The sequence below is a fragment of the Vitis vinifera genome, chromosome 7 (assembly GCF_030704535.1).
Source record: "Vitis vinifera cultivar Pinot Noir 40024 chromosome 7, ASM3070453v1".
NCBI classification, from domain to species: Eukaryota; Viridiplantae; Streptophyta; class Magnoliopsida; order Vitales; family Vitaceae; genus Vitis; species Vitis vinifera.
Window position 1 is genome coordinate 23,641,343 of NC_081811.1, and position 25,432 is coordinate 23,666,774.

General features: G+C 37.1%; 1 protein-coding gene across 11 annotated transcripts in view; it reads right to left on the minus strand.

Moving 5' to 3' along the window:
* Positions 1–25,432, minus strand: part of LOC104878487 (probable LRR receptor-like serine/threonine-protein kinase At5g10290) — a 37,229-nt gene that overhangs the window by 610 nt on the left and 11,187 nt on the right. For 9 of the 11 annotated variants that reach the window (XM_059738509.1, XM_059738506.1, XM_059738512.1 and 6 more), the window contains 3 exons: positions 19,668–20,009; positions 16,193–16,587; positions 14,413–15,016 (listed from right to left, as the gene is read on the minus strand). In XM_059738509.1, coding sequence (XP_059594492.1) covers positions 14,702–15,016; positions 16,193–16,587; positions 19,668–20,009 — 1,052 coding nt within the window. In that variant the 3' untranslated portion in view covers positions 14,413–14,701. Of the gene's footprint in view, positions 1–13,920; positions 14,013–14,412; positions 15,017–16,192; positions 16,588–19,667; positions 20,010–25,432 lie in introns of those variants that run through there. The other 2 variants (XM_059738507.1, XM_059738508.1) reach the window with 2 other exon arrangements.

The following is a 25,432-nucleotide window of genomic DNA, read 5'->3' on the forward strand; positions in this document are numbered from 1 at the left end:
TTATTATTTATCTAATCAAATTAATTTTAATATAAAAAATATTTAAACTTAATTATTGTTTTTTAAATATTTTAGTATTTTTTGAATAAATTTATATTTTTAATATTTTCAAATAAAAAACATTCAAAATTAAGTAAAATTAAAAAGATAAATATAAAAAATTTAATAATGAAATGATAGTAACATTGAATATTAAAACTATAATTTATTTAATTCAAATGCATTCAATAATATAAAATAAACGATAATGCATATATGAATTCTTAATATTTAATTATCATATAAATGAAATTAAAAAAAATACTTCTTAACAAAATTATAATGGTGGTTTTTATATATTTATTAATTAAATAAATAAATTTTAAAATGACATAATTAGAATTAATTTATTTATTTTTATTACAAGTTCAACCGTGCCTTGCAAATATCTCAAGACTCTTTTTGCTACTCCAATATGTAAATGACTAGGATAGTGCATAAATCTTGAAAGCAAGCTTGCTGCAAACATTATGACTTGAAATTAAGAGCTTCCAAACACTTAGTACATATATCATATTTTAAAACATTAGGTCTGGGAAGTTATGAGTTTCTCATGAGAAGCTCTAGTGGTGCTTAGCTTGTTTGAGCTCCTTTACCATCAAGCTCAAGCCCAGAGGTCTGAGTCTATATATATATATATGGCAGTTTGAAAAAAAAGATGAAAAGATTTGAAGAAAACATCATGTTAACAATTTATTAGGAATGTTAGTTAGGAGTCACATAAAAGGAAATTGTTCAATATTCTCCTAGGCATTTCCTTTTTTGTGAATATATATACATAATCCTTGTTTCAGGTAATAATTAAGTCAGTAGTTGATTACTACCAAAAAGTGTTATTTTGTAGGCCTAATTATAATGGTTTTAAACACCTTTGAGTAGTAATCATATTCATTTAACCCAATTAATTCATTAAGGTCCTTAATAATTGGTTTTAACCATTTTGTGGCAAGTTTACATGTTTTTATCATCTTATGAATCGATTCAAGCATGCCAATTGATGGAGGAGCTATTTGGGCGAGTTAAGCAAGGATTTTGGATGATTACAGGCTTGAATTTCAAGTGGAAACACGAGCACAAGCAATGGAGAAGAGGAAAACAGAGTTAAGAAAACAGCTGCAGCCTTATTTCGCACTTTTTAAGTACTTTCTGAAGTCCATTTTTTGCATTCTATATACCATTTGAAATCTTAGGAAGTCAAGAATCCAACGCTTCAAACCATGTATGATTTGGAGCTGAAATGAGGAAGATATGGCCTTCGGAAGACAACTACATCATGTCAAATGACCAATTTCGCAAGGTGAATTTCACCTTACGAAAATTTCGCAAGGAGATTTTCTTCATGGTGCGAAATTTGGCCACTTCGCACCATGAAGAACCCCCTTGCGAAATTTCGCAAGGTGGATTTAGGCACCTTGCGAAATACCTCTGAAATCCCCTGTTTTGAGACGGTGTTGATGATATTCCACTGCCGGTTCTCTAAGATATTTTGCTTGATTTTTAGCTTTGTAAATACCTATTTTATCCTTGTAATCAACCAATGAATAGGTTGCTTTTGTAATAGCTCTTGTAATTTAGTTTGTTATTGTCTTTAAATAGAGGTGAAGAGCCTCAGATCATCATATCTTGTAACCTGTAACTTTATAAATTATAAGAGCACTTTTGTTCATACGCTTCTTTTCTTTTTTCTTTCTCATTTTCTTAGTAGCCAAACATCCTTAGAGGATGAAATCCCCAAGGATGAGAGGCTAAAACCTTTTAGTTTCTTGAAGTAATGGATGCCATGTGAAGCTCCCGTGTCAGGATGGAGATTTCCAAGCCATAAATGTAAGTAGCTGAGCGTCATAAATGTTTTCATTCAAAGTAAAGCTTTTAATCCCTCTGACTTGCTTTGAATGGCCAATACTTGATAACCTTTTGGTCTCAGTGGATTCTTATTGTTAGATCCACTGACGTTCATTAGTTATTTCCTACGAGCCATTGTATTGCAAGTCGAGGAGATGACCTATATCAATAAAAGAGCATTTATGAGGTTCAGCTACCCTTTTTGTAAGTTTTCAAGGACTAAAACTCAGTTGTTAAACTCATACCGGTTCGGGAAGTAAGCATCACCTTAGTTGCTTCCCCAACTAGAGGTGAAAAGTCCCAAAATCTCCATTTTTACACAGTGAGTTAAGCATGGCTATCCAAAGCTTTGAGAAACTTATTTTTCCATCTTTTAACCTATTTTCATGTTAGTTTAGTTTACAACACCTTCATCTTTTTATGTTTTCATCTTAACCTAATTTTTATTAAGAAAAGTTCACTCCATCCTCCGAACTTCACCAGTTAAAGTAAAAACCCTTCCCAGTGTTCGATCCTAGAGCCACTATGCTATAGCAGCTTTGCTACTTTAGTGTAAGGACCTTAGGTATAAATTTTGTTGATACCTTTACATGCCAAGCTACCAAGAGTCGGGTTATCAGTAGTCCGAATATGATGCCTAAATTTCAGATTCATCACATTAAGACAAAGGAGAAATACAGTTGAATGGAGGTTTATGCACTTGATCTTTCGCCCCTACAAGCTAGCAATATATATATATCTTGTCACAGACAATACAAGATTTTAAGACCACCATACTGACATCTGCTCTATACCTCATATATGACATAAGCATTCTTAATGCTCTATACTTCATATATGATGACTAAACATTCTTAACACGAGAAGCTCCAGATATCAATTTAATTCTAGCTAGCGACCAGTCCTGCGTTCACATACCTTTACCAGTATAAACATGCATACCACATGCGAGGCAAGACATCAATGAGACTTCGCTAGTTAGACTCACTCCGAGTGAAGGCCGAGTGCTAATGTGCTATATATCCTCCTGATTTTAGCTTTATAGAAATGACTACAACTCCCTCAAATGCAAGTAACCAATTATGGTTGAAACTAGAGAGTGATGGATGGATCACGGGTATATTGATATTCACTTGGTACATGCAACATCCGTGTGACCTCTTTTTTCCTAACTTGGTATAGTGATGGATGGATTATCATGTTAATCCATAATTCTTAATTTAGAAGATTTTATTTTTCCTGGCAAAGATCATATACATACATACTAGTGTGGACAACCTTTCTTGTTTGAATAATTGGAGTGATGTCTCTCAATTCTCAAATAATCCAAGTTGCCAGTTTATATAAGATTATAATCCTACTTTTGTACTTAATATCAACAAGTGGCATGTCGGTTTCATTGGAATCTCTGGGATTATCTAGGTTGAATTACCATGAAAGTGGTATCGAGGTTAAAGAATTGGACCTGCCACCATCCATTTACTCTCTGAAGAAGTCCATTGATCAGAGAAACAACAACAAAGGTGATGGCCACAATGCAGATGATTTGGTTGCAATATTATGCCTGCTAAAAGAATGTCTGACATAAACATTATGCATACGATCAGGACCTCGAGAAGAGTGTGGTCAAGAGGAATGACGATTATGAGAGCGATAGTAAGGGTATCGATGATTATAAGGATGGATATTATATACAGATTGAAGCCTCATCATTCATTACCAACTCCACCAATTACAACTTGAGATGCAAATCTCCTCTTCTCAATTCAAAAATGACTTTTTAAATGTCTGCATCTCTATTAACCCCCATTTCCCTATTGACAATGATAATTGCAGTTTTATACTTAATCTATCACGGTACAGACTCCATTTCTATTTAAAGGACAACTCACAGATATAAGCCAATGAAAATCAAACGTATGGCTTTACTTCAATTTCTACTTTGTAACATCCGCCAAACCTCTTTGTCTTCTTCCCCACCTAATGCAGTTGCCTTTATGCCCCAAGACAAACTCCTCTCTGCTATCTTTGGCATCAGTATACAGTATACGTGGTTATCCCAATAACCACTGCCCACATTAAACTACTATATATAAAGTATAAATATTTAAAGGACAACTCACAGACATTAGCCAATGAAAAAGTTAAGGTAGATAGCATGCGCCATGTCCCTAGTAAATGTCCTGCATATTATATACAAAGGAAAAGAATTTTCAAGAGTGAACTGCATGTCTTGCTTGCAGTTGAAAAACTTTGTCCAAGTCACTTACTGGTTTTCTAATTGCCACTAACGCATCACAAATACCTTTGAACCCCCTTAGGTATTCATCAAGAGACCTTGTGCCTTTCTTCAATCCTCAATGTTTATTGGTCATATGTAACCCCCTTTTCTTTGGTCATTAGTAGAAGCTTCTCTTCCAAAGAGTTTCAAACGTCATAGGCAATTTCCATTCCATCTAACAAAAGCATCACTTCTTTTGTCATAAGTCCAAGGAGCCAAGAGGTCAGTAACCATCATAGTGTGACCATATATGTATTGACTGATCATTGGCCTCTTTCGTTTCAGGATCCAATATCTCCTTTGACGTATTTTTGTTTTCAGATAGATGATGAACTAGTTTGAGACTTCAAACAAGGAGGAGAACTTGTGAGCACCATAAAAAGAGGTTGGACTTATTCAATTTGATGACGATGAGGCTCGAGCACTGATGACAGGCCTAGATGCTGTTGATATATGACACAAGAACATGGCAGAAATTTTATGATAGCAAAGGAAAAACAAAACTTTTTCAGTAAAAAAAAACTTGGTATCTGGAAGTATATTTTTATTCACTGCATTGCTCTTTATATAGAGCTGAAACATAACAGAAAGTCAAGAGAATTTGCTGATTTCAAGCCATGTCTAACCAATTCCTAATATCAAGCCAATATATATATATATATATATATATATATATATATATATATATATATTTCCTAAAGACTTGGTCTATTGACCAATTATTCAGCAATTTTTTGTTTGCCCAGAACTGTAGCAACCTAAAGCACGTTTCCAACACTCCTCCTTGCCTTAGTAGTTGCAAAGGCCTATTTGGCTTCTTAAGGTTTCAAATCTAGCTTTTGGTAGACCCTTGGTTAACACATCTGCAATTTGATCCTCAGTCTTACAATAAAGCAAATTAACTTCACCATCATTTTGTTCTTCTCTTAAATGATACAACTTGATCTTGAAATGCTTAGTCTTGCCATGAAAAACAGAATCATTTGAAATTGCAATTGCAGCTTGGTTATCTACATGAATCTGTGTTGGCTCATTTTGCTTCATGTGTACATCTGCAAGTATTTTTCTGATCCAAATTGCTTGATTTACAGTAGCATTGGCTACTACATATTCTGCCTCTGTTGTACTTTGAGCTATCACATCTTGCTTCTTTGAGGACCATGAAAAAATTTCGGATCCAAAGCTGAAACAAAATCCTGTTGTACTTCTCATGTCATCAATAGAACCTGCCCAATCACTATTAGAATAACCATGAAGTTTAAAATTCTAACAATAAGAATATTTAATGCCATAATTTGTTGTGCCCTTGATATATCTTACAATCCTTTTTGCAGTTTGAAAATGCACTTCACTAGCATAATGCATGAATCTTGAAAGCAAGCTTACTGAAAACATTATGTCTGGTCTGGTGGCTGTAAAATACATCAAGCAACCAATCAGGTTCCTGTATTGGCTTTCATCCACTTTTTCTGCTCCATCATCGTTGCTAAATTTCTCCTTCTGATTCATTGGTGTGTTGGTCCTTTTGCAATCTTCCATGTGAAATTTGTTAAGTATTTCCTTTGCATACTTCTTTTGGCTTATGAAGACTCCATCATGATCTTGCTTCACCTCCATACCCAGAAAGTAGGACATCAAGCCAAGGTCTGTCATCTCAAATACTTTGAGCATTTCAGCTTTAAACTCTTTTACCAGTTTCTCATTGCTACCTGTTACAAGCAGATCATCAACATAAACAGAAACTACAATTAAGTTAGCATTTGTTCCTTTTACATATAATGTAGCTTCACTTGGACTTTTAAAAAATCCAAGACTTTGAAGATGTTCATCAATCCTACTATACCAGGCCCTGGGAGCCTGTTTAAGACCATACAAGGCCTTCTTCAACAAGTAGACCTTCTCCTCCTGTCCCTTGACTTGGAATCCCTCGGGCTGCTCTACATAAATTTCCTCTTAAAGACAACCATTTAAAAAAATAGATTTTACATCCAACTGGTAAGTCTTCCATCCCTTTTGTGCTATCAAAGCAAGCAACATTCTAATTGTATCCAAGTGTGCTACTGGAGCAAAAGTTTCTGAGAAATCCACTCCAAACACTTGACTATACCCCTTTCACAACTAATCTGGCTTTGTATTTATTTATAGAACCATCTGCATTAAGTTTGGTTCTATGAACCCATTTGACTCCAATGACCTTTCTGTGTTGAGCTATGTCCACCAACTCCCAGGTGTCATTTTTTTCAATCATTCTAAGCTCCTCTTTCATTGCTTCAATCCACTTGTCATCCTTCTCTACCTCTTCAAATTCTACAGGCTCAAAAACAACAACATTGCTTCTTTCATAAACATCAGATAAAGACCTTGTACTTCTACCTAGGACATTATCTATGTCTTCATCAAAGTATTGCGAAACCTCTGCCAGTTGCATCTTTATTGACTCCTCCCAATTCCATTATCTATCCTCCATGAACTTGACATCTCTACTTACAAGAATTCTTCCATTTTGTGGTTGGAAAATTTTGTAAGCCTTGGAAGAGTTGCTATATCCAATGAAAACTCTTGGTTCTGCCTTCTTATCAAGTTTGTCTCTTTTCGCCTGTGGCACATAAGAAAAACAGAGACAACCAAAAGTTCTTAGATTCTGCAAATTTGGTTTATAACCAAACCAGGCTTCAAATGGAGTTTTTTTCTACAAAACTCTAGTTGGCAGCCTATTCAGCAAAAAAACTACAGTGTTTGTAGCCTCTGCCCACAATTTCTTTGGCAACTCCTTCTCATGTAGCATACACCTTGTCATCTCCGTAATACTTCGATTTTTTCTCTCACTTACTCCATTATGTTGTGGAGTGTAAGGTGTTGTGAGTTGGTGCTCAATATCGGCTTCTTCACAGAACATATCAAAATTTTCATTTGTGTATTCTTTCCCATTATCTGACCTTATCTTCTGCATTCTGCAACTGCTTTGATTCTCCACCCATGCTTTATATTTCCAAAATACATTAGCAACCTCAGATTTGGATTTGAGGAAATGAATCCAACGAAATCTGGTATAATCATCAATAAATGCAATGTAGTACATACTACCATTTAAAGATGGTGTTTTCTGAGGTCCTCCAACATTTGTGTGTACCAGTTGCAGCTTGTGCATTGCTCTCCATGCTGTTTGAGGGAAGGGTCTTCTAGTTTGCTTGCCATATTGACAAGCCACACAATCAGCTAGCATGTCTTCCAGCAATGGCACACCTTTCACCAAATTATGTTTCTACATATATAGAACTCCAACATGGTGGAAATGCCCGAGCCTTCTGTGCCATAATTCTGCATTGCTTACAATGCTTGAAAATGCTATTTGCTCATCCTCCATTAGATTTAAAGCAAAGCTTTTTGCTCTCATTTTCACTTTGAATACATCTCTACCTTTCGCATCTTTGATCATGCACCATTTGTCTTCAAATATGACTTTGAAACCTTTTTCAATCAACTGTCCAACACTAAGCAGGTTTTGATCAATGTCAGGCACATATAGAACATTAATAATATACTTCAAACATGTTAAGCTTTCTATAGCCACAATTCCTTTACCCTTAACTGAAATAAATTCACCATTTCCAATTTTTACTTTGGAGATGATAGTTTTATCAAGCTCCTTAAAGAGCTCTTGGTCATTGGTCATGTGGTTTGTGCAGCCACTATCAATCAACCCGGAATCGCTAGAGCTGTTACTTGTTGTGAAGCATGTTGCAACAAAAAGTTGCTCTTCTTGATGTTGCTCAGTAGAAGCTTTTGCCTCTTCATGTTGTTGTGACTTGCAAATCTGCTCCATGTGTCCAATCTGACCACATTTCCTGCACTTGCCATCCGGTCTCCACCAACACTTCCTTTGTGGGTGATTTGTCTTTTTGCAGTGTGGGCAAGGTGGATAGGTTCCATCCTTGTTTTTGTCAATCTTATTGTTCTTCTTCTTATTGTTGTTTTTCTTGTCTTTGCCTCCTCTTGAATTTTCTGCCTTTGCTTGAAGAGCACCCTCCATCGATTCTTCTTTTCTTATCATTCTCCTTTGCTCTTGTGCCTGCAATGCATTCACCAATTCTGCCAAGGATATGCTTGACAAATCCTTGGATTCTTCTAATGAAGAAATTTTAGACACATACTTTTCAGGCAGAGTTATAAGAATTTTTTGCACAATTCGTTCATCAGAGAAATCCTTACCAAGCAACCTCACCTTGTTTACTATGCCCAGCAACTTGTCAGAGTAGTCTTTGATGGTTTCTGTCTCCTTCATTTTCAGCATTTCAAACTCCCTTATCAAGTTGAGTACTTGCATATTTTTGGTTCTTTCATTGCCTTGGTATTCCTTTTTGAGGTAGTCCCAAATATCTTTTGCTGACTCCAGGTTCATGATTCTTGTAAATATAGTGCTTGAAACAACAAAGAATAAGTAGGCTTTAGCTTTAGACTTCCTGGTCTTCCTCTCTTTGTGGGTCTTAAGCTGAGTCATCGTAGGGTTCGCTGGCAATGGGGGAACATCATAGTCTTCCTCTATAGCTTCCCAAAGATCTAATGCTTCAAGATGGACTGTCATTCTAACAGCCCAGGCTTGATAGTTATCACCATCAAAAATCGGTGGTGCAACATGGGAGAAAGTTGTTTCAATTTCCATTTCTAGATTCACTCAACTCACAGATCCCTCAAGAAGAATTGCTCTGATACCAAATTGTTGATATATGACATAAGAACAGGGCAGAAATTTTATGACATCAAAGGAAAAACAAAACTTTTTCAGTAAAAAAAACTTGGTATCTGGAAGTATATTTTTATTCACTGCATTACTCTTTATATAGAGCTGAAACATAACAGAAAGTCAAGAAAATTTGCTAATTTCGAGTCATGTCTTACCAATTCCTAATATCAAGCCAAATATATATATATATATGCAAAAAATATTTCCTAAAGACTTGGTCTATTGACATATTATTCAGCAATTTTTTGTTTGCCCAGAACTGTAGCAACCTAAGGCACGTTTCCAACAGATGCTAAGAGCAGTTTCTGGGTTTGCCATGGATTGTTTTAAGTTCACCAGTTCTTAATACCATATAGAAAGGCATAGAATTTTCAAGAGCAAACTACACGTGTTGCTTATATGTTGTATATCTTTTCAAAGAGAGTTACAATGTTGAAAAATATCACACTTTCCTAATACAGCAGATGGAATAATTTACAGAAAGGGTTAGTAGTTGATTTCCTTCCAGCCTTGAATTTTACGCGTTGCAAACATGGAGAGCCGCGGCTGCTTTCCATTCTGATTGTAGATCTCTATCTCTCACATAAAGATTGGCAAATTCTTGACTGCATCCTTATTGCATGCTTTCATTTCCTTCATCATATTTCATATTTCTCTATTAAAGCATGCTTATGACTTCAAATTAAGACCTTCCAAACACTTTGTACATATATCAAATGATTTTTGAAACAATAGGTAATAATTAAATCAGTAGTCTGAATATAATGCTTAAATTTCAGACTCATCACATCAAGACAAAGGAGAAATACAGTACTGCATTGAAATTTCTGTTCACGGGCAATAAAAGATTTTAAGACCATGATTCTGACATCAACGCTATACCTCATATATGACACAAGCATTCTTAATGTGGCTCTATACCTCATATATGACATAATGAGAAACTTCAGAAACCAATTTAATTCTAGCTACCAGGTCCGCGTTCACATACCTTTACCAGTATATACCACATGCGAGGAAAGACATCAATGAGAATTCAATATTTAGACTCATTCCAAGCAAGGGGTGAGTACATATGTGCTATATATCCTCCTAATCTTAGCTTTGATAGAAATGACTACAACTTCCTCAAATGTAAGTAACCAATTGGGGTTGAAATTTGAGAGTGATGGAGGGATCACGGGTGTGTTGATATTCACATGGGACAAGCAACATCCGTGTGACTTCTTTTTCCAAACTGGAGACTTGATAATATATAGAGAAACAAGCCATGGAACCTTAACCTATATATACCTCTCCTGTCCGTCATTTGTCTATAGGGATAACAACTTACAGCTTTTTGATCAACAAACAACCTCAAGCGAAAGAAGTCATGTCTATTGAAGCTCTTGCAATGGCGGGTGCTGACTACATGGAATGTGGGATTGACCTCCAAGGATGGGAGACTGGTGGCTCCACACAGCCACCTCCTTATCTTCTAGTTGAGAACATCCCAGGCACTGAAGCCGGTACGAAGTGCAGTGATGATAAGCAAAAGGCGAATGAAGAGAGGGTGAAAGCAAAGATGCGGGAATGGGCTAAAGCTGTTGCTGCCATGAATAGGTCTTTAATGCAATCAGAATTCGGAAATGAGAGATGTATTTTAATAAAGTAATGTACTCAAAGTTATGTTGTGAATACATTTGATTGATGTGAGCAATTCATCCAAACAAACAAAAAGAGAAGTTGCCCACGTCCCATTGAAAACCAAGTTCTGTGTACAACTTTTTCACTTGGCTGGGTCGGGCGTTGTGCTGAAGTACGTATTACCATTTTCAGGAAGACCAACTGAACTCAAGTATCGTCAAATTCTTGTAAGGGAGAAAAGTTATACATTTTTCTTGGATTAAGAGCATTTATATTCTAAATGTCCACAGAGACATCATACGAATTCATCTTGTAGCTTAAATTGTTTGCACTTTGTATTATTAAATTTTCTATTCACGGAGATTTTGAGTGTATATAGTGCATGTGGTATAGCTCGTCACTGATACTATTAGTTTGATACTGAAAAAGGACCAGTGCCCTCTCCCTCCAAATGAATCTCCAGCTGCCCATCCAAACAAGTAATCGTATATCACATGGTTTTTTGGGTTTTGGGATCATATTGTACACCCTCTATATCAAAAGTTCAAAGAATCAATACCCAAATTTCATCTTCACCTTCTTTGTTTTTGTGTGCATGTAACAGCATGAACATGTGAACACAAGGTCATTGATTGAATTCAGTCTCCCTTTACACACTGCCTAACATATCTAACATGGGATTATCGCATGAAGTCCAATGAGGAACAGGTCTATAATACAAAATACAAGGACTTAATTCAAGGATCATATCTTTTTTTGGTAATTTTTCGACTATATGCTTCATTGAAAAGGCATCATCAAGCCAGACATGATGGCGACAAGCCAATTGTGTGCCATTTTGGTAACAGGACATAAAATGATTATACTCGATTTCCACAGCATCATGTGCACAGGTTCTTCATGTGAAATGCTGGCACACCCCAAAACATTTATGAAAAATAAAGATTCAATCATTTGATCTCCATCATGTACTTCCCCATTTTAGCTAGAAGATCATTTCCTTCTCTTTTTTCTGAGGATGAACTCTACTCCATAGTTAATTTGAGAGAATTGTCACCTAGCCTTGGTTTCATGGCGACTTTATTTAATACAGCTAGCTGGCATAACGCATGGTACTGCAATTCAAATTTGATTTAGCCTATGCCTAATATTAATTATTTTTTCACATATTTCACTAACTTCAACAATTTTAGCTACAATATTGCCCACAGGGGTAACAGCTGGCATCAGTTTGATGAGGGCTCTAACCAATGTTTTTAACTGGTAGGAAAAGTAAGCCTAAGAAAAGGCTTACAGTCAATAGAGTAATCATTTTGACCTTACTTGTTGAGGGGGAGATAACGTGGTATATAGAACAGTCAGGAAAACATATTCAAACTCGTAACTAATTTCCTAGTCGCAGCATCACAACAGCATCGGTAATAGCTGACGTCAAATCAGAACTTGGTAAGAGCTGACATCAAATCAGCTCCATGACCATGTAAGCATTATTTGATGAGAACAAGATTGCAGTCAAAAGAACGATCACATGATAAATGTTACTTTTAAAGATTTTATTCCTCTCTCTTTCTTCCATTTAACCATCATGCCAATCCATAATTCTTTAGAGGATTTTCTCTTTCCCAGAAAAGATAATATATACATGTGGACAACCTTCTTGTTTTAAAATTTTGGAGTGACTTGCAACTCTCAAATAATCTAAGTTAATGCTCACTTATATAAGATTATAATCCTGCCTTTGCATCGGTAATCCGCAAGTGTCATGTCAATTTCTATGGAAGCTCAGACAATTTAGGGCCAAGCTCAAGCTCAGAGATCCTAGTAATCCTATTTTGAAAGTAAACGTAGGGCTTACTGTTTAATTGTATTTATACAATCCAAGAACATATGGCAGTTTGAAAAGAAAGGTGAAAAGATTTGACGAACACATCAGTTTGACAATTTATTATGAAAGTTAGGAAGTCAAAGAAAAGGAAATTGTTCAATCCCCTGGAGATTTCTTGCTTTCTGTTTATGCATATATAACCCCCTGTTTCAGGTAATAATTAAATTAGTAGTTGGAGTAGGATGCTTCAATTTAAGATTGACATATCACAAAGGAGAAATACCGTTGAATTGCGATGATTAGGGTGCATGAAACCTAAATTTAACGCTACTTCTACAACTGCATTGAAATTTCTTGTCACGGGCGCAGAATCCACTGTTCTGACCGCTGCTCCATACCTCATATATGACATAAGCATTCCTAATATGAGAAGCTTCACATACCAATTTAATTCTTGCTACCAGTTCTGCGTTCACATACCTTTTCCAGTATATGTACAAGCAAAGGCTGAGTGCTGATGTGCTATATATCCTCCTGATTTTCGCTTGATAGACATGACTTCAACCCCCTCAAATATAAGGAGCCAATTGTGGTTGGAATTTGAGAGTGATGGGTGGATCACGGATATATTGATATTCACTTGGTACATTCAACATCCGTGTAGGACTTGATAATAGAGAAACAAGCCAAGGGGTCTTCACCTATAAATATCTCTCCTGTCCTCCTTGGTCTAAATGGATAGATAACAAACAACCTGCAGCTTCTTGATCAACGAACAAGCTCAAGTGAGAGAAGCGATGTCTATTGAAGCTCTTGCAATGGCGGGTGCTGACTACATGGAATGTGGGATTGACCTCCTAGGATGGGAGACTGGTGACTCCACACAGCCACCTCCTTATCTTCTAGTTGAGAAAATCCCGGGCACTGAAGCCGGTACGAATTGCAATGATGATAAGCAAAAGGCTAATGAAGAGAGGGCGAAAGCAAAGATGCGGGAATGGGCTAAAGCTGTTGCTGCCATGAATAGGTCTCTAATGCAATCAGAATTCAGAAATGAGAGATGTATTCTAATTAAGCAATGTACTCAAAGTTATGTTGTGAATATATTTGATTGATGTGAACAATTCATCCAAACAACCAAAAATACACTTCGAATATAAATACTATCAAACACACTTTAATTTCAGTATTAATTTATATCATATCAAATGCATCAATCATCAGTGGACATGTGGTAGATAAATGGAACTACTGGGTCATGTGGTAAATTAATTTCAGTATTAATTTATATCATATCAGCAGCATAACATAACTGGAGCGAAATTCAAGAAACGCCATTGCCCACTGGAGTCATGGCTCAGATATTACAATAGAAATTCAGACCATTTGGAATCACATCCGAGAAATCTTCCAAATAGAGATAGAAATAGAGAGATTGAGTTCAGACAACTACATCAAGTGTGGCATCAACCTTGAAGAGGCGGCGCATAGAGACCTGCAGAAGATACCACAGTATGTATCTTCTGGCTGAGCAAAGACCAAGAGATAGGAGCTGAAAGCAATGGTATTAGACAAGGCGATTTTAGAAAAATGGCAGGTGAAGCAGTGGTTGCTTTCAATGTCTCTCAGCTGCCAATTTGTGGGGTTGAACAAGAAAACTGCAACAACCTAAGCTATGTCAAAATTCACAGAACAGCGGGTTTAGGGGTGGGTACTTGTACAAGAAGAAGTAGTTCTCAACATATAGTTCTAACTCAAAACCGGGCTCAGCTCCCCAGTTTTGACATTTTTGAGCCTGACTCCTGAAGTGCAGTAAATATGATGTAACTACAAAATTCACATTCTATAGGGCCAGAATTCATAACCCATAGATTCACATGAAATGAAATGAAGCCAGTTCATTGAGAATCATAAATAATACTGCTTCTATGTCTAAGTCAAAATAAATCAATTGTGTAATTTCCCAGTTTAGCAATTGTTCATGATAATTTCATACATGCCTATAGCCTCTCATCACACAATTGAAATAGCATACCGAAATATTTTGTAGCAAGCACGGATTCAAAAGGCACTATTCAATATTAACATAGAGAAAAAGCTTCATAATACAAAATACAAGGCCTTGGATTGTTTGAGTATTGCTCAAACACACACATGAGAATTCCAAATAAAATTTAGCGAAGGAGAAAAGCTGGAACCAGAAATCCATCCAAAAATATTCAAGGCATGGTTCTTTTTCCTGTAATTTTTTAAATAAAATACAATTGGAAGGAGACGAAGCTAACCTACTGAAAGAAAATTATATGGCTTTGAAGTAAGGGGAATGAGATTGGATTCATCCATTACCTCATCTTCCACCAGACAATTCAATAGCATCATGGTGATAGAGTGAATCTTCCCCACAGTCAAATCTTCTTTGCAGCCGCTCATACTCCTGTCGACGACTAACTTCCACATGCTGCCATTCTTCCCATCTCTCAGCCAGCCCCTCTCCTTCAAGCATCCGAACCACCTCTGACATTGCTGGACGATCGCCTGGTGATGGTTGTGTACAGAGCAATGCAACTTGGATCATCATCTCCACTTCTTGGATGTCATAGTTCCGATTTAGGTTGCGATCTACAATAACAGCTAGTCTTTTCTCCCTTTCAAGCTTCTTGACCTTCACAAGCAAACATAAAAGTATCAGTAGGGACTAAATATGATGGAAAGCAGGAACCAATTATGCCATTTTGAAACATTGTTCATCAAATAATTATATTTCAATTTCCGCATAATCATACGCACAAGTTTTTCATGTAAAATGCACTCAACCAAATTATTTAAAATTCTTGAAAATATTTGAAAAAACTCAAAAATAAATAAATAAATAAATAAAAATACACATGTTAAAATTATTTTTTAATTATAATTGACATAGAAAAATATGGAGCAAGATATAACAATATTAATAATTTATTATTTATCTAATCAAATTAATTTTAATATAAAAAGCATTTAAACTTAATTATTATTTTTTTTTATTTTAGTATATTTGAATAAATTTATATTTTTAATATTTTAAAATAAAAAACATTTAAAATTAAGTAAAATTAAAAAGATAAATATAAAAAAATTAAAAGTGAAATCTTTTAAAATTAATCAAATAATGATAATACATTTAATATTAAAACTATAATTTATTTAATTCAAATGCATTCAATAATATAAAATAAAAGATGATGCATATATGAATTTTTAATATTTAATTATCATATAAATGAAATTAAAAAAAAAACTTCTTAACAAAATTATAATGGTAGTTGTATTATATATTATTAATTAAATAAATAAATTTTAAAATGACATAATTAGAATTTATTTATTTATTTTTTAATGAACTTTAACATATGTAGATATATCAACAAAAGAAAAGATGGCTTAGTGGTAACCAAGATTGAATCCAAGCCTTTTGGCCTGGATTGGATCCGAATCTTGGCAATAACAGGCTAAAAACAATTTATGGAGGGCTTTGTGATGGGCTGGGCGCACGCGAAAAATTGAAATGGAGGCTTTGTGGCGGGTTGGGGCGAAAAATTGAAATGGAGGGCATGCAAAAACTGGTGCGTTGACTGTAGGCGGCGGTCAGGAAATAATTTCATGAAAAATCCGCAGAAATGTTGAAAAATTCAAGAAAAATAGTCGAAATATCATGAAATTTTAAGAAAATTTCCAAAAAAATCAATGAAAAATTGCCCGATAATCGGTATCGGCGAAATTTTGCCAACAGCGACATTTTAAACCTTGGGAAGAACTGCACAAAAGACGAACCAAGATTGTAATTTAACAAGGTTCTTACATGGTCAAGCAGCAAGATATCATCTTCTCCTTCTAAGCGTGAAAAGTCAACTGCTGGTTGACCCGTTACAAGTTCCAGCAGCATAATCCCATAACCAAAAACATCTGTCCTCTCTGATGACTTCCCAGTGGACAAGTACTCAGGTGCTATGTGGCCCATCGTTCCCCGAACTTGAGTTGTCACGCTGGTAATTCTCACGTCCACCAACTTTGCCAAGCCAAAGTCCCCAACAACAGCTTCAAAATCTTCATCCAGTAATACGTTAGCAGCCTTAACATCCCGATGAATAATCTTGGGATTGCAATGTTCATGCAGGTATTCTAGTCCACGTGCTGTGCCTAAAGCCACCCGTTTTCTTGTAGGCCAATCTAAAACTGGCTCCCCAGGTTTAACCTCTGCATCAGTGTGAACATTAAAATTAGTCAAACATTATCTAACTCTATTAAAAATAAATAGAGGAAACTAAAGTCCCTAATGATTATAATATGGCCAAACAAATTGTAGGTACAAGTAACATCAGGGTGCAGGACTCATCAAGTATAATTTCAATAATATTTTTTGCTTTCCAGAATAAGAGTTGCAGCATTAATTGAAATGGTTGATATGGTGCTCGCATAAGGAAATAATGACCCAGAATCCCTTTTAATGTGCAAATAAGAATATATCAAAAGCACTAAGCAAAAGGGGGATGAATCCCTAGTACATAGTGAGTATACAAAGGGGCCAAAAGGTGAAAAGACACACATCCAAAAGCCACAACAAGATTCCCACCACATAGAGCACAATCACTCAATGAGGTCTTGCAAGGATGAAAAACATCTTGAAGAAATTGGCAAGACCAGTGATAAAGGTTACAAATAAGGGAATCCTCAAGAGATTGAACTGAGTTTTGCACCCTTTAGAAGAGTTGTTCTCTGAGCCTTTCTTCTCTCCTTGCTCACAAAACTCCCATATTAACCCATTAGCAACACTCTTACTGAAGAAGGAGGATCCAAGAGATGCCAAAAAGAGAGAACAGAAGCCATAGCCCCATAGCTTTCCCACAGAATGAGGAGATGGACAGCTCATTCTTCTACAGTTTCACAAATAATAATAATGGCCAAAAACCACCTGATCCTTTTGAACTGATTCAAAGTTAAAATCCTTCCTTCTGCAACCTCCCATGCAAAGAAGCCCACTTTTGTAGAACACAAGGAGCTTTAGAGTTCCTCATGGGGATATTCGCTCCTTCATCCAACTCTCAAAGAAGAGAAAGATTTCACTATAAATTTCCCACTTTTACTAACTGTCCAAACCAAATTCTCCTCCTCCTTACAGCACCTTCATAACACTTGAAGCTTCTAAAGTAACTTCTCAATGCTATCCACCTTCCAATCTTGGTAATGTCTTAGGAAACATGGATTCCAACGGACCTAGCAATACGCTACCACTTAAATATAGACTGGCCCAAGCCTCCTTAAAAGTTGCAAAAGAGAAGGAAGAGGGGAAAGGGTCCTTTAAAGGAGAATCATAATACCAAACATCTCATCAAAACTTGACTCTTCTGTCATTGCTTACCAAAATCTTGTCCTAGCCTTTGAAAAAGTCCTCATCCTCTTCTTCTCACCTTCCACAAACCAAAATCATACCCGTTCTTCCCAAATTGAGAGCACCATCTTTCTGGCACTCCCCCAAATTATCCCACTATGACCCTTCACCAAAGGATTTCCCTCTCCTAAATATATCTCTTGCATTATTTTTCAATAAAGCTTAATTGAAAGTGGACAGCACTTTAATACCAAGACACATCTTCCTTTTCAATAACCACTTCACTAGATATGTTTCTTCAGAAGACCTCCTCCCCACAAGGAAAACCATTCAATTTTTTCACATCTTAATGCCACCACCTTAGGGATAACAAAAAGAGGCATGAAGTAAATAAAAAAACAACTAAGATTACTTTTTAGAAACGTGAGTCTCTCACCCTTAGAGAGGTATTGTCTTTTCCATAGAGATAACATTCTGAGAAACCTCTCCTCTACCACATCCTAAACAATTGAAGACCTGAAAGGAATTACCAAAGGCAAGTCTAAATAGGTGACAAGAAACTTCCCCACCCCACAGCACAACACTGAAGTAAGCCCCTCCACATTAGGGACCTTCCTCACTGGAATTAATTCACCATTGTTCAGATTAACTTCCAATCCAAAGAAACCTAAAACCATAGCAGAGTCCAACTCATATAGTCAACTAATCCAAATAAGGTTGACAGAAAAGTAATGTGAGGTCATCAAATAGGAGGTGGGAAACCTCCCTTTCCTCCCCACCTCCTACCTGGAAGCCTGAAATGAAGCCTCCTTCCCTCAATTCTCTCAGGAGAAAACTGAGGGTCTCCATCACCAAAACAAAACAGATAAGGGGATAGGGGTCCCTCTGTCTCAAACACCTCGTACTCTGAAAAATGCAAGAAGGCAAACCATTTACGAAAACAGAAGAACTTGTTAAGATGCAAGCCCAAATCCAATATATCCACTTCTGCACAAACAACATTTTACACAACACTGCCAAAACAAAAGCTCCAATTTACATGATCATGGGCCTTTTTGATGTCTAACTTACAAGTAACAATCAAATCCCTCTATACAACTCCATCTTGAATTAATAACCTTATCGGCAACAGGAGTCGTGTCAAAGATGTGTTGCCAGTTACCCTTCCACAAAATCATTCTGGGTCCAACACCACATTCCCTATCACTTTTTTCAACCTGTTTGCCAAGGAATTTAGCTAAAATCTTATTAGAAGTCCCAGCAGTGCTACCAACATGCCAAAGAGAAATCTTCTGGTCAAGGAGCTTTGTCCCTACCTATTTCCACTTTTTTCCAGAAATGTCTAACAAGATAAAGACAAATGCCCTCTCCAATGAAGCTACCACTAAACCACTGCATCATAAACTGATACTAAAAAACTAAAGCAGAGGCTGTAGAGCTTCGATTAGGAACAAATAGAAAATTGTTTATTAGAAATTAGACAGAAATAATAATATTTTCATGATAGACTTAAAAATAATCTCCAGAAAACAAGTAACTTACCCAAGTATTTCCCCACAAACCTCAACAAAGGATGAGGCAAAAATGGGAGTAGAAACTCAGAGAAATGTTTCATGAAAGAAAACTATCTTCATACTCGAGCTACCTTGCTTGATTCAAATTTTTAATAACCACTAGGATACTGATGAAGACTAACCTAGATTACCTCGGAGTGTTGGATCCCTGCCTGTATGCGAAAACCCCTTCATTATATAAGAACTACCCAACTAAGCACATAAAATCCATATTCCTATACATGACCAAAATAGTAAAGCTAATCCAAACATATTTAGATACATATATCAGGTAAATAAAACTAAGAATCAAAAGAATAAACCTAAACTAAATGATGCCACAGGACATAATTCAGAAGTGAAATTTCACAAAATGCGATTTAGAGAATTAATACCCCGAAGGCGAGACGCCACACTTAGGTTCTGCATAAAGGGATACACCAAAATCCGTTCTGTTGGTGTTGTGCAAAATCCAATCAGCCGTAATAGATTCCTGTGAACAGCTACACTTATCATCTCCACCTCACGCTGGAAAGCTGCATCTCCACCAGGACTTTCATAATCTGTTAATCGTTTCACAGCAACCTTGGTGTTATCTCTAAGCACTCCCTTATAAACTTTCCCAAAGCCTCCCTTTCCAAGAACATTTTTCTCACTAAAATTTTCTGTAGCTGTTATTAACTCCCTCCATGCAAATCTTGTCAATTGGCCAAATTCAATTCTTCTGTCAACTTCACCTGAAAACAGACAAAAAGATGTCCAGAAAGCAATTTTCCAAGGGAATCAAATTTCGCATCAAAACCTTAAAATTCATCCAAGTATTTAAAAAAGATAGAAGCATAGAACAGATTACTAAGCCCAAGCACTAAAAAAAATCAAGAAAACAATATAAATTATAAGAAACTAGAACAGATAATTTGAAGATGATATATAACAGATAAAATTAAACAAAATAGCCCAAAATATTTATAAATCAATTTTAAAGTTAATTGCATTTCTTTGAAGCTGTCACTTTCTTTTCAATACAGAACTATGGCCTGATCTGTAAATCTCTTCAAAATTTCTGCACTTGTAGGCATCCCAAGATACCATCCAATTGAAAGAAAGTGTTTGAAAATCCAGCAAAAACTTGAAGAAGCATTGTAGCCACCGTGCAGAACAGGTCCCATTTCTAGGGTTCAAGAAAAGGTGGACAGGTGACACACCCAACCTTCAGCCTTTTTTTTGATAAGTAAAGCAATTGTATTAAAAGCGCCAAAAAAAATTCCTAAATTATACACAATGTATACAAGACCAAAAAAAAAAGGGATAGATAAGAAAACAACACCCTCGCTTTACTTAAAGTCCAACCAATCTATGAAATCAAAAAGGGACAAAGAAAGACCCTAAATGTACCCTAACCCACTCCAAAAACATGCATATAAAGGAGCGTAAAATAGCATGGTATATTAGTTCAGAGTCTTCAAAGGTTCTTTAGTTTCTCTCCTTCCATAAGGTCCAAAATAAGCACAACAGAGCTGCTTTCCAGACCTTCTTTCTTTTCCTCCCAACAAAGGCACCCCGCCAACTAATGAGGGCATCCTTGATTGAGGAAGGCATTACCCATTATACATCAAAAATAGAAAAAATAAGGTGCCACAACATGATTGCCTTAGGACAATGAAGGAGAATATGGCTTGTTGACTCCTCTTCACCCTTACACAAATAACATTTGTTTGGAAGACTCCAACCTCTCTTTTTTAGTTGACCCTGAGTTAGAATTTTTTCCCAAACTGCTTCCCAAGCAAAGAACCGACTCTCATTAGCACCCAAGGATTCCACAACATGCTTGTGGGGAAACCTTTCTAGTAACAATCTACTAAGGAGGAGGAGAAAGATTTAACTCAAAAAGTCTCCCTTTGACAACCGCCAAACCATAACATCCTCTACTCCTCCTTTGATCACTTGCCCTTGCAACCTTCCAAGCAACCCTTCCACCTCACCTAATTCTCAATCATTTATTTATCTTGTGAACATAGGATTCCAACAACCCACTTCCCCAGCCTACTCCCACATCTGATCTACCCAGACTTCTTTATTAGTGGTTATTGAATACAACTCAGGAAATGTCACAGCTAAGGGTTCCTTCCCGCACCACCTATCTTTCCAAAACCTCACTCTTTTGCCATTTTCCACCCTAAATCCAATCTTGCTATTAAACCCCTCCCACCCACACCGAATTGCCTTCCAAAGGCCCACCTCATAATAGCCTTCCGTTGAAGTTCTAGAACACCAACCCCCCTTTTCCTTCCCATACTTCCCTACAACCACCTGTTTCTAAAAGGAATCATTCTCATAAGCAAATCACCAACACCACTTCCCAAGAAGGACCTTATTTAGAAAAGATAACACGCCCAAACACCCTTCCTTTTTATCCCAGCAGACAATTGACTAGCTTACAAGATGAGACCTTCTTTTAAGCTCTCCTCCCTCCCAAAGAAAGTCCCATTGGATCTTCTCCAATCTAAGACTCACCCTATGAAGGATCACAAATAAAGACATAAAATATATTGGCAAGCTAAATAAAGTCAATCTCCATCCTTTTAACAAGTACTACCTCTTCCACAAAGCAAGTCTTTTTTGAAATCTTTCCTCCATTACATCCCAAGATTGAACAAATTTGAAAAAAGCTCCCAGGGGGAGGCCTAAATAAGTAAAAGGGAGAGAGTCCACTTTGCACCCCACCATCCTAGCCAAATCCTCTGTATTAAAGACCTCCTCCTACTAGGATTAACTCACTTTTATCCAAATTAATTTTTAAGCCAGAAATCATCTCGAACCACATGAATGACCAACTCAAAGCCTCTAAATGCTCCTTATTTGAGTCACTGAAAATCAGAGTATCGTTGGAAAAAAGAAGATGGGACACCACCCTACCCACTAGCTGAGAAGCCCTAAATAAAGCCTCCTTTCATAGCCTTCTTCAAAATACAAGAGAGCGCCTCCATTTCCAAAATGAAAAGAAAAGGGCAAAGGGAATCTCCCTATCTCAAACCTCCAAAACTTACAAAGAAACCAATAGGCGTTTCGTTAATCAAAACCAAAAAACGAGCAAAGGGAATGCACCACCTCATCCACCTAACCCACTTAGCCCTAAAGCCCATTTTTTCCATGAATGCTAATAAGAACTCCTAGTTCACATGGTCATAGGCCTTTTCAATCCATTTTGCAGATGACCCCCCCTTTTCAGCTCTTTAGCCTTGAATCTAAAGTCTCATTTGTTATGAGGATTGCATCCAAGATTTGCTTACCCTCCACAAAAGCATGTTAGGAGTTTGAAACTACTCTCACAACCACTCTTTTTAACTTGTTAGTCAAAACTTTGGCAAAAGCCTTAAAGAGGCTCCCCACCAAACTAATAGGGTGAAAATCCCTCAAATCCTCTACACCCCCTTTCTCAGGAATGAGCACAATAAAAGTGTCATTTAGGTTTCTCTCAAAAAGGCCAGAATGATGAAAATCAGCAAAGAAACCCATCACTTCAATCTTTACAATGTGACAACAAAATTGCCAAAAGGCTAAGGAGAACCCACCCCAACCTAGAGCCTTATCCCCACACAAACTGGAAAGAGTTGCAAAGACCTCTTCCTCCAAAAAAGATTTTCCAGGGCTCTTGCTTCTTCACTTTCCAGAACCAAGAAGGGCAACCCATTGATGCTTGGCCTCCAATCATCAGTTTCTGAAAAAACTCTTTGGAAACCGTTAACCATCTCCTCCTTTACCTCATCTTCCCTTATCAACCTTCCTCCATTCACTTTGATAGCAACCAAAAAATTTCTTCTACTCCGGGCACTAATCATCTTGTGAAAAAATTGAGAGTTTTTATCACCTTCTTTCAGCCACAGTTGTCTTGATTTCTGCCTCCACAAAGTCTCTTCCATGCTTGCCCACTTACTAAAATCCTCCACAACCCTTCTTCTAGCCTCCAACTCTTCAAGGGAAAGACCCAAATCTCTTTCTTTGGTGTCCCAGTAACCAATCTAAGAGAGGGCAGCCTCTTTGTTGGAGGAAACATTTCCAATCACCTCTTTGTTCCATGTTTTGAGATCCTGCTTCATCGCCTTTAGCTTGCAGGCGAAGATATGGCTAAACGAGCCACTGAAAGTGTAACTCGTCCACCACCTCTTAACGAGATCCTTGAACCCTTTCTCTCTTAGCCACATGTTCTCAAAACGAAAGGGAGTTTTACCAATTCTAATCCTACATCCATCCATAAGAATAGGAGCATGATCGGAAGTAGGCTTGAGTAACAACTTCCGAAAAAGACCATTAAAGTGGTTCTTCCTTGCTAGAGGCAAATCCCTCGTATGGAACTCTTCAATGATTTCCGAGAAACGTCTCATTGCTGAGAATATTCTTGAGCTATTTCTTCTTTTTCTAGGAAATCCAACCACATTAAAATCACCGCCAATGCACCTTGGATCTCTCCACAACCCCCTGGTGTCCCAAAGTTCTGCTCACAACACCTCCCTATCAGCTATGCTAACTGGCCCATACACACTAGAGAACACCCAAATAAAATTATCATCACAATTCTTAAACCAACAAGAGAGAGAATGCACGCTAATTTCCATCTCTAAAAGCTCCAAAACTTTGTTATCCCAAAAAACCAAAATACCACCAGATTAACCTCTTGAATCCACAGTTTCCCAATTCAACAATCTGCCTACACCGCCAATGCACCTTGGATCTCTCCACATTAAAACCACATTAAAATCACCGCCAATGCACCTTGGATCTCTCCACAACCCCCTGGTGTCCCAAAGTTCTGCTCACAACACCTCCCTATCAGCTATGCTAACTGGCCCATACACACTAGAGAACACCCAAATAAAATTATCATCACAATTCTTAAACCAACAAGAGAGAGAATGCACGCTAATTTCCATCTCTAAAAGCTCCAAAACTTTGTTATCCCAAAAAACCAAAATACCACCAGATTAACCTCTTGAATCCACAGTTTCCCAATTCAACAATCTGCCTACACCCAACTTTCTTACTAACATTTTCCGACATATGCTGAACCTCAGTCTCCTATAGACAAACCAAGTATGCCCTTTGAGATCTGATGAGAGCTTTCACAATTTTTTTCTTATCCACATCATTTAAACTCCTTACATTTCAAGAAAGGATTATAATATTCATCAACAAAGTTAGCAAAATTCCTGGAAGAACTCCTACTCATTTTTCCTATCCCTGAAGATGAATCATAATTGATAGAACACTAAGGTTTGTGTAATTCTCTCCCAATTCTGGACGTTGAGGTTGAAACTTGTTTTTTTTCCAAGATGAAGGCTTCTACCCTTCTTCCTAGACTCCAATCTCCAGAGCAAAGCCAAAATTTCACTGTCAAAACCTTCAATCAGCATTCCCACAAACCTACTAAAGGCTAACAATTTACCAAACAAGCCCTTAGTAGGAACCCCCTCAATCAAATCTCTAGTTTTGGTGTTGTAACTGATCCCTTCATTGAGATCCTCCTTCTCTATTACTAGCCCAAAGGCTCAAAGGCTCAGGCTCCATTAGAACTCCTCCCAAAAGGGCTCTACTCTTATCCTCCCATCGAACCAATGGCCCCAAAGCTTCCTCTAACTGGAACGAGGCAAGCGATAGAGGAGTAGAGGAAAAGAGAAGAGAGATTATCCCACCTAAGAGAAGTAGAGGAAAGAAATGACAGACCTAGAAAACGCGAGGCTTCCTCCACTAACACTTCATCTATGACAACTAGGCATGGGAGAACCACAACCGGAAATCTCTTCTCGAACAACAAGCAAACGTCATCCTCATCCTCAACACAGTTGAGAGAAAGCATGTTAGTCTATAAAAAGGAGTCTTTCTCCTTTTGCGAGCCAAAACGAGCCCTAGAGGAGCCAAGGTCATTTTTGAATTTAAAGCCCACTCATTTGCTAGGCCATCCCAAACATCCATTATTTTTCACCCAACCCCCTCCATCAAGGCCTAGAGCATCATAAGTCTTCAAAGAAAGGAGAAATCCTTTCTGAGGCTTAACTCGCTCATCCAACTTGACATTGTTAGCAAGTCGACCCAAGCCTGCTCTCCCAAAAGCTAACACAACACCAACGTCTCTCTGCACTGGCTCAGAGAAATTAGGCTACTTCAT